At 46.5% G+C, this 13,434-nt stretch overlaps 1 protein-coding gene across 3 annotated transcripts in view; it reads left to right on the top strand.

The window, feature by feature from the left end:
* The window catches only part of MYO18B (myosin XVIIIB), a 230,676-nt gene that overhangs the window by 199,361 nt on the left and 17,881 nt on the right, over positions 1 to 13,434 (top strand). For all 3 annotated transcript variants that reach the window (XM_087423619.1, XM_087423618.1, XM_087423617.1), the window contains 2 exons: positions 8,074 to 8,118; positions 9,411 to 9,548. In XM_087423619.1, the coding sequence (XP_087279745.1) occupies positions 8,074 to 8,118; positions 9,411 to 9,548 (183 nt within the window). The remainder of the gene's footprint in view (positions 1 to 8,073; positions 8,119 to 9,410; positions 9,549 to 13,434) is intronic.

Genomic DNA, 13,434 nt, shown 5'->3' with positions numbered 1-13,434 from the left:
TTTTCACTTGCATAAATAAAAGTTATAAAAATAACACAATTGGAAGGAGGCAGAGGGTCCATGCTTAGAGGTGTGGAGACAGGCTGGGCAGAAGGCATGACAAGAGGCAAGGAGCAGATCCTCACCCAAGGAGTGAGATCCTGGTGGTGAGGTCACAGAGGATCACAGACGTCACTCCAGTCTCTGCGTATGGGGCATCCTCTTGGGCCTTCAAGGGACCCTGCCCTCACCCTCATCCTAAGAGGAGATGCCTTTATCTGTCTCCGCTCCAGGTGACAAGCCTCAGGCTCACCCCCTTATTCTGATCCAGCTTTTCTGAGCTCCAGGCCCTGGTCCCCTGGAAATCCAGCCTGAACCCTAGCTTTCTGTCTGCGTTTCCATTATCTTTTATCTCTGGGGCCTTAGCTCTCCTTCTCTGCTGGACATCTGACACTTTTTCCTCGTCTGGATTTCTGGTGTCCACACAGCACTTTCATTTCAACAAGCATGATTTCCAATCAGAGATCCAACGGTTCATTTCTGCATGACGTTCAGCGAGTCATTCAATATCTCTGAGGCTCAGTCTCTCCATCTGCAAGATGGGTTAATAATAAGACGTAAGTGAAAAAATATGACCCCATAGCACAGTTCCTTGTACGTAGTCAGGGCTCAACCATCATCAGTTTCATTCATTCATTCATTTGATCAATTCTTGCTGAGCACCTGTTCCATGCCAGACACTGTGCTAGGTGTTTGTTTTCTTGCACTTGCTTCTTGTTATCATTTTTCTCCATCTTACAGATGAAGAGAGATTGAATAACTTGCCTGAGTCAGGAAGACGTTAATGTTCTGTTGAATTCCTGAGGAATAGAGAGGGGAAAGAGGATGGGTATAGTCCCTGCCTTCACGGAACCCGCATTCTGATGGGGGCATGTGTGTGTGTGTGTGTGTGTGTGTGTGTGTGTGTGTGTTCATGGATAAAGTGAACAGACTGGTAAATAAAACACTAGACTACAATAGGAGTTTTGGAGGCAGAGAACACGGTGCTGTGATGAATAGCAGGGTGGGTAGACATGGCCTCTCTATAGAGGAAGACATCTGAGTTGAACTCGAATGAGAAGAAGGAGCCAGTCATGGAGAGATCTGGAGAGAAGCGAGTAAGGGCTGAACAAGGCATGTTCTGGCAAGTGAGAGGAGACCAGTGTGCCCGAGTCAGGTAAATGAGGGGGAAGCTGCTCCCCCTCTCTCCTTTCCTCCTCCTCCACCCCACCGTCCCCCTCTTCCTCCTTCCCCCTCTCCCACCTTTCTTCCCCTCTTGAAATGGCCCACAGAAGCCCACTGAGTCCCGCAGTTCCTTCAAGTACCCCAGAACCCTAGGCAGGATTCACTACATAATTTGTGAGTCCACTATGAAATGAAAATATGGGGCTTCGTGTTCAAAAATTGTTAAGAATTTCAAGACGGCAACAGAAGAGCATGTAAACCAAGCACAGGCCTTTCTGGGCAGGGGTTGCAAGCCTGTGGAGCCGGCCCTGACCCCATGGTGGTTCTTAGGAAGCATTTCCTAATTCTCAGCAGGCCTTGGTCCTAACTCGCTGCCTTGTACCTTGGATTTGAAATTTACACAGAGCATCAATTTCACGGGAATGGGGGAAGACTGGGGAAAATTGCCCACAAAGAAATCTCAACACGTTTCAGAGAATTAATATTGTACCGACCATGTTCTCTGGTCACAGTGCAATTGAATTGGTTATCAATGATAAAAACAAATATACGCATTGCTAGTTGTAGAGCTGCTGTCCAGAGCAGGGCTCCCAGCTCCGGCCCCGGTGCCAGCCTATATTCCGCCCATGCTGGCAGCTCCACACTGCACTCCCCTCTTAATTGTCTCATCATCTGGGGTAAGAGGTTTGGACTGGAGCCTGAGGGATTGGTCTGAGGTACTTCTCCAAACTGATATCTCAATTAGGATTCAAACCCCCTCCCCGTCCCCTGAGGGAGACAGAGAAAGAGAGAGAGATGCTTCAGCTGGAGGTGAGGTTCTTTGGGAGACGTGTTCAAATTATGAAAAGTCACATTTCCCCGTGTTGGGAATTAGATCCGAGTGTAACAGGCCTTCCAGGCTGGAAAGGTGGCTACGTGCTCAGAAAGCCAGGTGGCCCATGCAGCAGCATTGAAACACACGCTGTCCTGCTCTAGGGCCCGGCATTGGACCTTAGACTGTGGCATCAACCTTCTTAGATTGATGGAGAAATGCTTGAAGCTATTCCCCCCGTCCTGGAGCATGCTCATTACTCATGGAGGTGGGGGATGCGTCAGCTGACAGACAGCTCCATCTCTTCCTGGCCCAGAGTCTGTGCTGCTCTGTCTGTGCCTTGGCTGGGAGTGTGGAGGGGGCGCTTGGAGAGGTCAATGGATGACCTCTGACTCCTGGGTCAGCTGAGAGTGTGTCAATTCCAGCTGGCCTAATCTGAGAAGGATGCTCTGGAAAGGAGTCGTCTATTGCTGTGTTGAGGGTAAGTTGTACATTTTCCAATATATGTCCTCTTAACTTGCAGTAGGACAACTAGAAAGATCCAAGTCTAACCGAAGATGGCACCTGCCACTGAGGGCATAATTCTGAGTTTATTTATTCATTAGTGGAGCCAAGGCTCTGGCCAGGCTGTAAAGGTTCCTGCTGTATAGTAGGACAGGCTTTGGAACTGCCCACATCTCTTTTCTTGTGAATCTCTTCTCTTCTAATTTTCCCCTCTCCACTCCTTGAGTAATAGGCATGCCCAGGCCTGAGGGAACAGCTTAAAGCATTTCTCCATTATTCTAAGAAAGTTGATGCCACATTTCAAGTTACAACACAGCGCCCCAGTGCAAGATAGCACCTGTTTTAAATGATGTCACAGGGGCCACCTGGCTTCCTAAGCATCTTTTAGCTTGGAAGGCCTGGATACCCAGCTAGTGGAGTTCATGGGGAGTGAGAGCTTAAAACTACCTTATCCACTCTGACATTACAGGAAATCAGGATAATTGTGATGATGGGCACTCTTTCCTGAGGACTTACTCTGTGCCAGGCTACACAAGCTACCTGTTTTATATACATTGTTCTCACGACGACTCTCTGGGGTTGGTACCATTATCATCCCCAGTTTACAGAAGAATAAACTGGAGCTCAGAGAAGTCAAGAAACTGGCCTGTCATTCTGGTGAAGTGTCTGTCACAGTGATGTGGGGCCAGTGCGTTCATGTGTTACTTCCCAGGCAATGTTTGCAGTTAGACTGGAGTGTCTGGCAAAGACTGACCTTAAAGGAATACAACAGAAGATGTTTGATTAATTATCTTGCTCATCAGCAGTCCCCTGTCCACAAATCCTTGGCTCGAGTTCTTTTTTGAAAGCCACGTGTACCAAGGTGAGAGAAAGAACCACTGACCTCATGTCAGAAGATGAGGGTTCCAGTCCTGGCTGTGCTGCCAAATAGATCAGGACCATGGACAGATCATCTGCCCTTCCAGGGCCTCTACTTGCCCACTCAACAGATTAAAATCATCATCATCACCACCATCAGCATCATTGAGCACCTTCTGTGTCAGGACAGGAGGTACATCATGGAACAGGCAGACACGGACATGCCTCATGGAGTTTGCAGTCAGGAGATTCTTTCTTCATTTGGTGAAAGAGTCAGGGAGGGTTTCAAGCTCCCTCCTTTAAGTAGATTCCCCTTTCTTTACACCAAAGCAAACTCCTGTAGGAAATTCTAGCTTAGGATGGAGTGCAGCCATCCTCTGATTGGAGTGAGAGAGGAAGGTTTGGGGCCCGGCCTTCCTCCTATGTCCCTCTTCCTGACTCTTAGGAAGCCCACGAGGTCTCCTAGAATTCAAGGACTCCACGGACCATGGGCACAACCTTAAGGACCTGCCAGGACTGGTAATCCATGACTTCTATAAAGTTAAACTGGTGATGACTTCTACCCATCTGGTTTCATGCTTCTCAGGATCAGACAGAACAAAACTCCTCCTGTTTCTGCCTGAAACCCTTTCTGCACCCCCTACTCCCAAGCCTCCACTCTAGACCACCTCAGGATAAAGGTGTGAGGTGCCTTCAGCCTGTTCTCATACCATAAGGGTGTAATGTGGTTTCCAGAAGCTCTTCTCAACCCAGCCTCTTTATTTTAAATATACTCTGTTTTGTTGTGACCTTCCCAAATGGCAGTGTGTGGTCCAGGCTGGACACCACCCTTGGTACGGATGGTATTTCCTCATGAGTGGACAAATAGAATGCCTGGTGGGCCTTGACTTCCGCCTCAGAGGTTCTGTGCAAATTCAGTGATATAGGTTCATAGGCAGATGCAGGCAGTGCACAGATACTATAAAACACAGGAGTATCTTCTGTGTGTTTGTGCCTGTATCTGTTTATTTCTACTCATGGCTGGTTCTCTTCCAGAGCTACAGGCTTAGGAGGGGCTAATAATGATTGCTGAAAATTTTATGTTCTTAAAAGATTCCCTCTTTAGATTCTTCACCATTTTTCCACATGGTGATAAAGGGTATAACAGACGTTAATAGTTCATTGATGGATCATGCCTGCTGCTTGCATGGTTGTCAGGTAAAATGCTGGCCTGGAAAACCCAGGTCTTCCTGTTAAGGAAGTATCAGCATTGCAGTTAGCTGTTGTAATAGAGTCTGGAAAGAACCAGCAGGCGCAGCCCAAGTGAGGAAGTTAATAAAGGGACTGTGTACACAGATATGGGCACAGTGTAGAGAAGATGCTGCACAAAGGATGGTGCAGCTCCCAGGGGCTAGCAACTCCTGGGAGCAGTAATCATCACTGGGACTGAAGGGGATGGAGAGAGAGCGATTGCTGAATCCTTGTGCAGAGAGGGAGGGCTACCTGGCAGGGGGAGCTTTGGCCTTTGGTTGAGGGATGCAGGGAGCACAAGGAGATACAGTAGAGATAAATCCAAGAGAATAAATGCTCCAGCCTCCCTCTCCTCCTTCATTCCCACCAGTTATCACCTGAGTCCCCTGTTGGCTGAGTCCAAGGGGAAGCCACAGGGCAGGGAGCCCACTGATGTGGTCCATACAGATCTGTCTCCTGGGCACATAGCCGAGTGCAGAGCGTGGAGTGGATGTGGAGGATCAAAGAGAAAATGTGTCGCCCATCTGGACATCTCAAAGTAAATGGGTCTCTAGTCTGGGGGGAAAGAGCCCTTTCAGAAGGGGGCAAATTTAAACACTGAGTCCACCCCTGGGGCTCAACTCGTGGAAGCGGTTAGGATCAATAGTGGTCATGAATTAACACCAGCACGTGCCTTTATTAGTCATATTCTGACTAATATATAGACTGTCCTGTGCTTGTTTCAATTAAAGATTGTTTACATACAATCAGATGAATCACATACAGTCAAATGAAGTATGTGAGGAAGTATGCTTTGCTGCCCAGTTGAAAGAGACCTTGTCGCCTGCAGAATTCAAGGCAGTTGCCTTAGGATTATGGAGATATTAGGTTGTCTGGGCACGCGTGCTATAGCCCATGTGTGCCCATCCACCCTGCTTGTGGGCATGAGGATCCTTGCTCCATGACAACTCACCCCCCTCTAATTTTTAAGAGGAATCCCACTCCACTTGGAACTCCATGGCTTGGGCTACAAGGGCCTGAGTTCTTTTTTTCTTTCTGTGAGCATTTCAGAAGAGGTAGTCCTGTTCACTCAAAACCCCTCTGCTTCCAAGGGGCCTCGCCTACCACAATGTTAGCTTCTTTGGTCAGCTGGAACCAGTGTCCTTCACCTGGGTCTGTGAACTAGTAGGTGGAGGGAGGGGTGTCCACGCATGAGGTCAGGATGATAGCATGAACCCTCAGATATTGCACTAAAATTTGAGTCAGTGTTTGTGCATTTGGGGAGGTGAAAGTTCCATAGTCTTCAAGAAAGATTCTCACAAAAGGCCTAGGACTCCTGCTTTAGGGTCCAAATGCATCCTCTCCAGTGCATATAATCTTCAAACATACAAGCTCAACAAGGCCTTGGCTCATTGGTGCAAACTCTTGATTTCACAGATGGGGACCCTGAGACCTCGAGCAGGGAAGAGAGTAGGCCAAGGACACACAGTGGGGACACCAGGATTCAGTCGCCTTTTCTCTTAATCTCATGTTCTCAGAAAAGACTTGGGTCTCTAGCAGAGTTAGAGTTGGGTTACTCACATTGACCGCTTCAGTTAACAAAGTTGTTTTTTTCTTTTTTAAGTATTTTTAAATAGTTTTCTAAAGAGCGGAATCCCAAAATTTTATATAGATCCTAAGAAGATTTAGGGTCACTCACAAAAGATACTTTCATTCTATCTCAGGGATTTTCTATTGCTCCATAGCAAATTATCACAAATTTAGTGGCTTAAACCAACGCAGATTTTATTATCTTACAGTTCTGTTGGTTAGAAGTCCAACACAAATCTCCCTGGGCTAAAATCAAGGTGTCAGTAGGGCTGTATTCCTTCTGAAGACCCTGGGAGAGAACCATTTCCTTGCCTTTTACTTCTTCTAGAGGATACCAACATTCCTTGGCTTGTGGCCACTTCCATCTTCAAAGCCAGAGATGTTGTATCTCTGACCACTCTTCCATAGCATATCTCCTGACCAAACCTGGGCAAGTTCTCTGCTTTTACAGTCATTAGATGGGGCCCGCCCAGATAATCCAGGATAACCTCTCCATCTCAAGATCCTTCCCTTCACCACATCTGCAGAGTCCCTTTTACCACGTCAGGAAATGTAGTCCCAGGTTGTTGGGATTAGGGATTAGGATGTTGACATCTTTGGGGCTCATTATTCTGCCTCTCACAGGGTCATTCACAAAAGGTTCTTTTGCTCTACTGGAGAGTCAGCAAACTTTTCTTTAAAAGGCTAGATAGTAAATATCTTAGACTTTTTGGGCGATATGATCTCTGTGGCAACTACTCTACTCTGCCGTTGTGGAGCAAAAGCCATCATGGACAAAATGTAAACGAGCAAATGTGGCTGTGTTCCAGTAAAACTCTATTTATAAAATCAGATTGGTAGGTTGGATTTGGCCCACGGTTGAAGTTTACAGCCCTCTCTTCTATTGGATTCACCAAGCCTTGTCTGAGAGAACTTCTGGTCTGGCCTGAGCCCTGCAGCTAAGAAATGAAGAAGACGTGTTCTTGGCCCATGAGGGGCTCTTGTAGTCTGGTGGGGACAGATAGGTGTTAATAGAAGCCCCGAGGGTGACAGGTCCTTGAGGGTAGGTCCCAAGGAGCAGCACATGCACCCCTCGGAGGAAGCCACAAGGTCTTCCAAGGAAGGAATCGCCCAGATTCCAGCAGAAAATAAAGCTGGAAGGTCCTGGCCTGAGGATTCAGGATTAAAATGCGGTCTTAGGTGTCTGAGGTTTGTGGTTTGGCTGTCTATACCAGCACACTGGGTAATTGCACACTGGTTAAGAGCACGAGCTTTAATAGCTCACGCAGACCTGGGATTCAAAGCTGTGTGACCTTTGACAAGGGTGTGAGATTCCTCATCCCTAAAAAGGAGACAGCCGGGTGGTTGGATGAGGTCGTGTATACAGCATAGTTGTTGAATGAAGGGATGCTCTGTGAAGAATACGCTTCATTGATACTACTATGGTAATTGCAATAGCTACTGTTGTAATTAGTTCCGGAGTTTCCCAGAATGCTCTAGGAAGCTGACTACCCTGCCCCCATGTCTGATATGCTAGCACTCACAAAGAACATAAAGCAAATGCCTTGCATGCTGACAATAATGATGCTACTAATAATAGTGATATGAAAACAAGAGTAGCAGTAATGGTTGCTACCATTTAATTAGCACTATTTGCCAAGAACCACGCCGAGATCTTTACAAGGGTTATCACATTGACTCTGCTCTACAACTCTGGAGGCAGAGCCCCATAATAATAAGCCACATTTTATAAATGAGCACAGGAGGCTCAGAGAAGGCAAGTGACTTGCCTAAGATCACACAGCGGCACAGGTTGGAAGTCGGACTCACACCGAAATTTATCGAACATCAAAGACTGTGTTCTTCCCCAGCCCCCTGCAGCACAAAGATAACAAACTCTTTCTTGTGCCTCCTTCTAGCGTCCAGACGGCGGTGGATCGTGGTGGCAGTGGCAGAAAAGAGATGTAAGTTAACACCGAGTAGACCTGAGTAGCTTACTCTGAAGCCCAGAAGAAGCCCCTGGCTCTCTGGGTCCAGTCTGCAGAGGGAACATCCACACCTCCTTGGAGAATTATCAGCAGTGCCCACGAGACCTCTGACTCCATGGTCATAACATATAGCCTGGGAATATTATTGAATTGTCCAACTTCTTTTAGACAGAGAGAAGCCCATGACTTATCGTGTCACTGTCCCCCTCACACACCTTCAGTGGCTCCCCACTCCTCAGAATAGACCTTTTAGACTGACATTTGAGCCCTGTACACTCTTACCTGGGACTCCTACTTCCCATACTATACATGTCCTGCCCTTTACGATCTCCGTGCCTGTGTGTATGCAGCTCCTTCCACCTCAGATTTCTTTCTCCAGGCTCTGCCTGGCCAAGCCCTAACCTTCAAACAAGATGTAGCTCAACAGCCACTACTCGATGCCTTCCCTTATGACTCTAAGAAGCAATTCAAGGCTCCCTCCTTATTCTCCTTAGAACCTATCCTCTGTCCCTTTCTACAGCGTTGATAATTTTCTCTTTATTTTATGGTGATTTATATAGATGTCAACTCCGCTAAGATGGGGTCTTGAGGACAGGGTCACTGTTGAGTTCATGTGTACCGCTCCTTCCCAGGGTGCCTGGCACAGAGTATCCTATCAATCTATCTATCTATCTATCTATCTATCTATCTATCTATCTATCTATCTATCTATCTTTATAGTGTTGAGCAAGTATATCAACCAGAAAATAATCACTAAGTACCCATATCACTCTCTCTGTGCTGCTTTCAGAATCAGGAGGCATACAAGTAAAGCCCTGTCCACAGTAATGTTTCAGTTAAGGTGGGCAAGGTGTTAAGACCTTCACACTTGAAATATTCCCAGAACACCTCATTTGGTACAAAATTCAATGCTAAGTTTTAATCCAAAATTGGAGATGCCTCAACATCTGTAGTAGAGTGTTTATCTTCCAAGGAGCAGTGGTTAGTAGCCTGGACACTGGGATGAGAGAGACCAGGGTTTGCATGCCAGCTTCTTCCCTGACTAGCTGCATGACCTTGGCCAAGACCCGAGTTGGCCTTTCCACATCCCATTACTTTCGTCTGTGTAATGGTGTTGTCCTCTCAGGGACTGTGTTGTGAGGGTTGGCTGAGGTTATGCGTGTACAACACTTAGCACAATGCCTGGCTTATGCTAAGGGGTGAGAATCTAGTTATTGCTGTTACTGTGGTTGTCATTGTGTTGACAGCACCCCGCATTCTGGTTCTAGAGATAACGTCTCCATCGTTAGCTCCCAGCCAGAGGGCAGTCTGCAGTCTTGGTTGAGTTGTACTCTGTCCCTGGCCACAGACACCATGAGGACACCCTCTCGACAGTCAGCCATCAGCAGCCACAACCTCAGCCCCAGGTAAGAGCGTCTCCCTGCTGCCTCTGGAAGGCCAATAGCTCAAAGACTCTCTGACTTTGAAGGTTATTGTTCCAGTCTTCCATTTCCTCCGTCCTAGGCAAGGACAAGCACGGTCCAGTTTGAGGTAACCCTGCCACTTCCTAGCTGTGTGACTTTAGGCAGGTCATTTACCCTCTCTGAGCCTTCATTCCTCATCTGCAAAACATGAAATATAATTGTATTTACTGCCCCAAACAGTTGAAATGATGACGATCTAATTCAGCCCTCCCTGAAGTGTGGTTTTCCAAATGATTTTAACTAGTACATGGAGAATATTTGAAAAATAGCTGTGGATTTACTATACTTGCCTTCTATCTAAGATAAGTCCTACTTATTGTCCATTTATAGATAGTTCTGGATTTAAACTTTTCTTTATAAACGTATTCGCTTAAAGATGTTTATTTTCGTTTTTGTTTTTTAATGGTGAGTCAGTATGAAGACAGTTAGGCTGGATGATCTCTTGCTCAGAGATTTTAGCTTTGTTTGAATGTCAGGATTTTATATTTTTCAGAGAGAGACGAATTCAGTCATGGCCTGAGATGGGACTCCCGTGAATCTATAGGATTGTCAACAATAGGTTGCTCTCACAAATGGGCCTTGGGATTCACCCTTAGATGCAGGACTTAAATCCATCTTGCCTCTTGCTTTTCAGCTCCATTTCTCTCAGCTCATTCACTTTTCCTTTCCAAGGGCGGCTGTCTTGTAATTAGGAGCTAATGGCCATAAATCAGAAATTATGGATTAAACAGATGCGTAATTAAGATGAAATGCACACCGCTTCTGTGATAACAGAAGAACCAGTGTGATAAGATAGAAAGAAAAATCACAGACTAATGGAGCAAACCCAGACAACCCCTTCCTGACTTGGAACGTGTTTTCTCTGAAGCAGGGGGCCGTCTCTGCAAAAAGAAGGAGGTGGGAGTTCACGCTAACCTTTCCGGCATATTCGGCAAATGACAAATGTCTGGCGCATGTCATGGATAATGTTAGGCTGAAAGATTTGATGTCGAAAATATCAAAGGGAGGCTCCAAGAATGGGGTGCAGCTGGGGAGTTAATTAAAGCAAGATTATCTGATTACTGCTCTTAATTAAAAACAAAGGCCTGAATGGAGAAAGAGCCATGTCCTCTGTGAACCCCAAATGATGAGGACTCTGTCTCTCGTGATAACTAAATACTTTTGTTTTTTTCCATCAGCACATGTATAAGGCAGGAGAAGCAGAACTGGAGGCGGCCAGAGCAGAATGTGAATGCTCATTAACATTATATGCAAGTTTCGTAATTATAATTGTATTAGGGTGCATGATAATGATGCTTAGCCCTTGAATAACACCCTAAGTTGTTTGGCACCCATTTGAGCAGGAGATGGGAGACTGTGGTGGTTTCAGTACATGGTCTGAAGTCAGGGCATCTGGATTCCCATCCTGTATTTGCTCCTCTGCTGCTGTGAGATTTGGGGCAAGTTGCTTAACTTTTCTGTCCATGTTCCCTCGTGAGTAAATCTGGGTTATTGTCAAGGATAGTGAGATGGTGCACAAGTTGTTCTTCACTCAGAGCCTGGCACCTAGAAAGAGCTCAAGAAAATTAGCTGCTTTATTAGTGTTGGTATCTATTTGATGCTCAGAGGAAGCCCAGGAGACAGACATCATTATCCCCATAGAACAGAAGAGGAATCTGAGGCCCAGAGGGGCGGGGCGGGGAACAACTGATTCAGGCACAGACTGTCTTACCCCAGCTCCTGTAGCTGCCCCTCGGGCAAAGTGGGTCCTCGGCATCCCGAGGCAGCCCTCTCTAGAGCCTCGTCGGTCTTTCCCTGGCCTCTCCATTCCCAAGTGCTCAGGCTTGTCCGATTACAGTTAGAGAAGAGGCGCCTGCACCAAGGACAACGATGGGGCGAGAGGCAAGAAGGGCCCATAAGCTCCTTGTCGGTTTTCTTCATTTTGGTGTCCATAGGGCTGGCACACAGTTGGTGCTCAATAAATGTTTGTTGAGTGAATAACTGACCATAACACCAAGGCTGGAGCAGAAATATTAACTGTACTTGGTCACAGCTCAGCACTGACTGTGACTCAGAGAGGGTCACTAATTGGCTCAATGTCACACAGCAGGGAAGTGGAAGAACCAGGATTTGAACCCAGGTTTGAATCCCTCCAAAGCCTGTATTTGTGTTTGCCACACTTCTGTGACTCTCTGACATTTATCCTGGGGGTGGATCACTCACCTGGCAAAGTTTACTGGCAAAGAGCTGGCCTGTTATTAATAATAACATTATTCAACATCCATCCAAAAGATATTTATTAAGTTCCTGCTGAGTGCCAGATCCCACGGCATTAGCCCTGAAAATTTTGAGTCCTATCATTGGAGTACGTTTACGATGTAAAGATTCTAGAACTTCTGAGTTCAAGGGGACCATTGGGATTGTCTAGTCCAAGTTGCTCATTATATAAAATGAGAAATGAAAAACTGAGGTCCACAGAGGGAATTATCTCACCCGAATTTATGGTAAGGACTGACTTAGAGTTCAGGTGCCTTGACTTCCAGCTCTTGTTATTTGCCCAAGTAATCTATGAATACTTTCCCATTTCAAGAACTTAAAATATAGCAGAGAAGGCTAAAAGCCTGTTGGCCACCACCCCAATTTCAGCTCCCTTCCCAAAGGTGTCCACCATCTTCAGTTTGGTGTGTATCCTTCCACATCTTTCTCTATGTGTTTATAAATGTGTATGTACTTGTAGCAAATACATAGCACATTTGTGGGCTTCTTAAAAACATAAATGATGTGATGCTATATTATGTATATTATGCTATACATAAATTCTTACAATGTGCTTGGCTATCTTTCCTTATCAACACGCATAAGTCTATCACAGTCTCTTAAATTCCTGCAGAAGATCTTAAAGTTATGCCACAATTAATTTAACTATAGTCTTCCTAGTTCATTTTTTTTTTTTTTTGTGAGGAGGACCAGCCCTGAGCTAACATCCAATGCCAATCCTCGTCTTTTTTTTGCTGAGGAAGACTGGCCCTGGGCTAACATCCGTGCCCGTCTTCCTCCACTTTATATGGGACGCCGCCACAGCATGGCTTGCCAAGCAGTGCGTCGGTGCGCGCCCGGGATCCGAACCAGTGAACCCCGGGCCGCCGCAGCGGAGCACAAGCACTTAACCGCTTGTGCCACCGGGCCGGCCCCCCTAGTTCACTTTTAATTGCTTTGCAGATGTTTGCTATTAACCTGTGAAGTTTCAAAAACCGCACATGGGCAAGTGATTCTCTGGGTTATAGGGCACTTGCATTTCAAACTTGGCTAGATACTAGCAGATCATCCCAGCGCTCATTCTGCTGGGGCACCATGCAGCAGTAGAGTGCGAGGCTCCTGTATGCCATGCTCATATTCCCTGGCACATCATAGGGCCCCGCAAATGAGTCTCATGGACGTTGCCAATTTGACTGAGAAGGAAGGTCACTCTAAAACCAGAAGAGAGGGAGAAAACGGTTTTCTGCCAAAAAAATAAAAGCATTCCTTGTATTATTTATAAGGGGACGTCAACTCAAGAGAAATAAAGCTAAAGCTTTATGATTTATGGCCCAGGAATCATGCAAGTGCTGCTGATAAATGCAAGAGCTTCTGGAGACGAAGACACTAAATTACCTTCGTGGCCCCCAGAAAGGGAGTTTATGGGCTTGGTGGTGGCAGCCACGCTTGGCTCAGGAGTCTCTCTCAATGTCTGGCTGCAGGTGGTGCCAGGGCCGTCCTGGGGCTGGCGTGCTCCCCTCGGCCCCTGCTGTGTACCTGGTCTCTCCTTCCAGCCCTCCAGGGCCGTTGCCTTGCTGGAAGAGTGTAAAAGCAA

Source organism: Ceratotherium simum, chromosome 35 (genome assembly GCF_057802395.1).
Source record: "Ceratotherium simum simum isolate JZ-2026a chromosome 35, ASM5780239v1, whole genome shotgun sequence".
Taxonomy (NCBI): domain Eukaryota; kingdom Metazoa; phylum Chordata; class Mammalia; order Perissodactyla; family Rhinocerotidae; genus Ceratotherium; species Ceratotherium simum.
The sequence above is the reverse complement of the archived record's forward strand: the minus strand, read 5'-3'. Positions and strand labels throughout refer to the sequence as shown.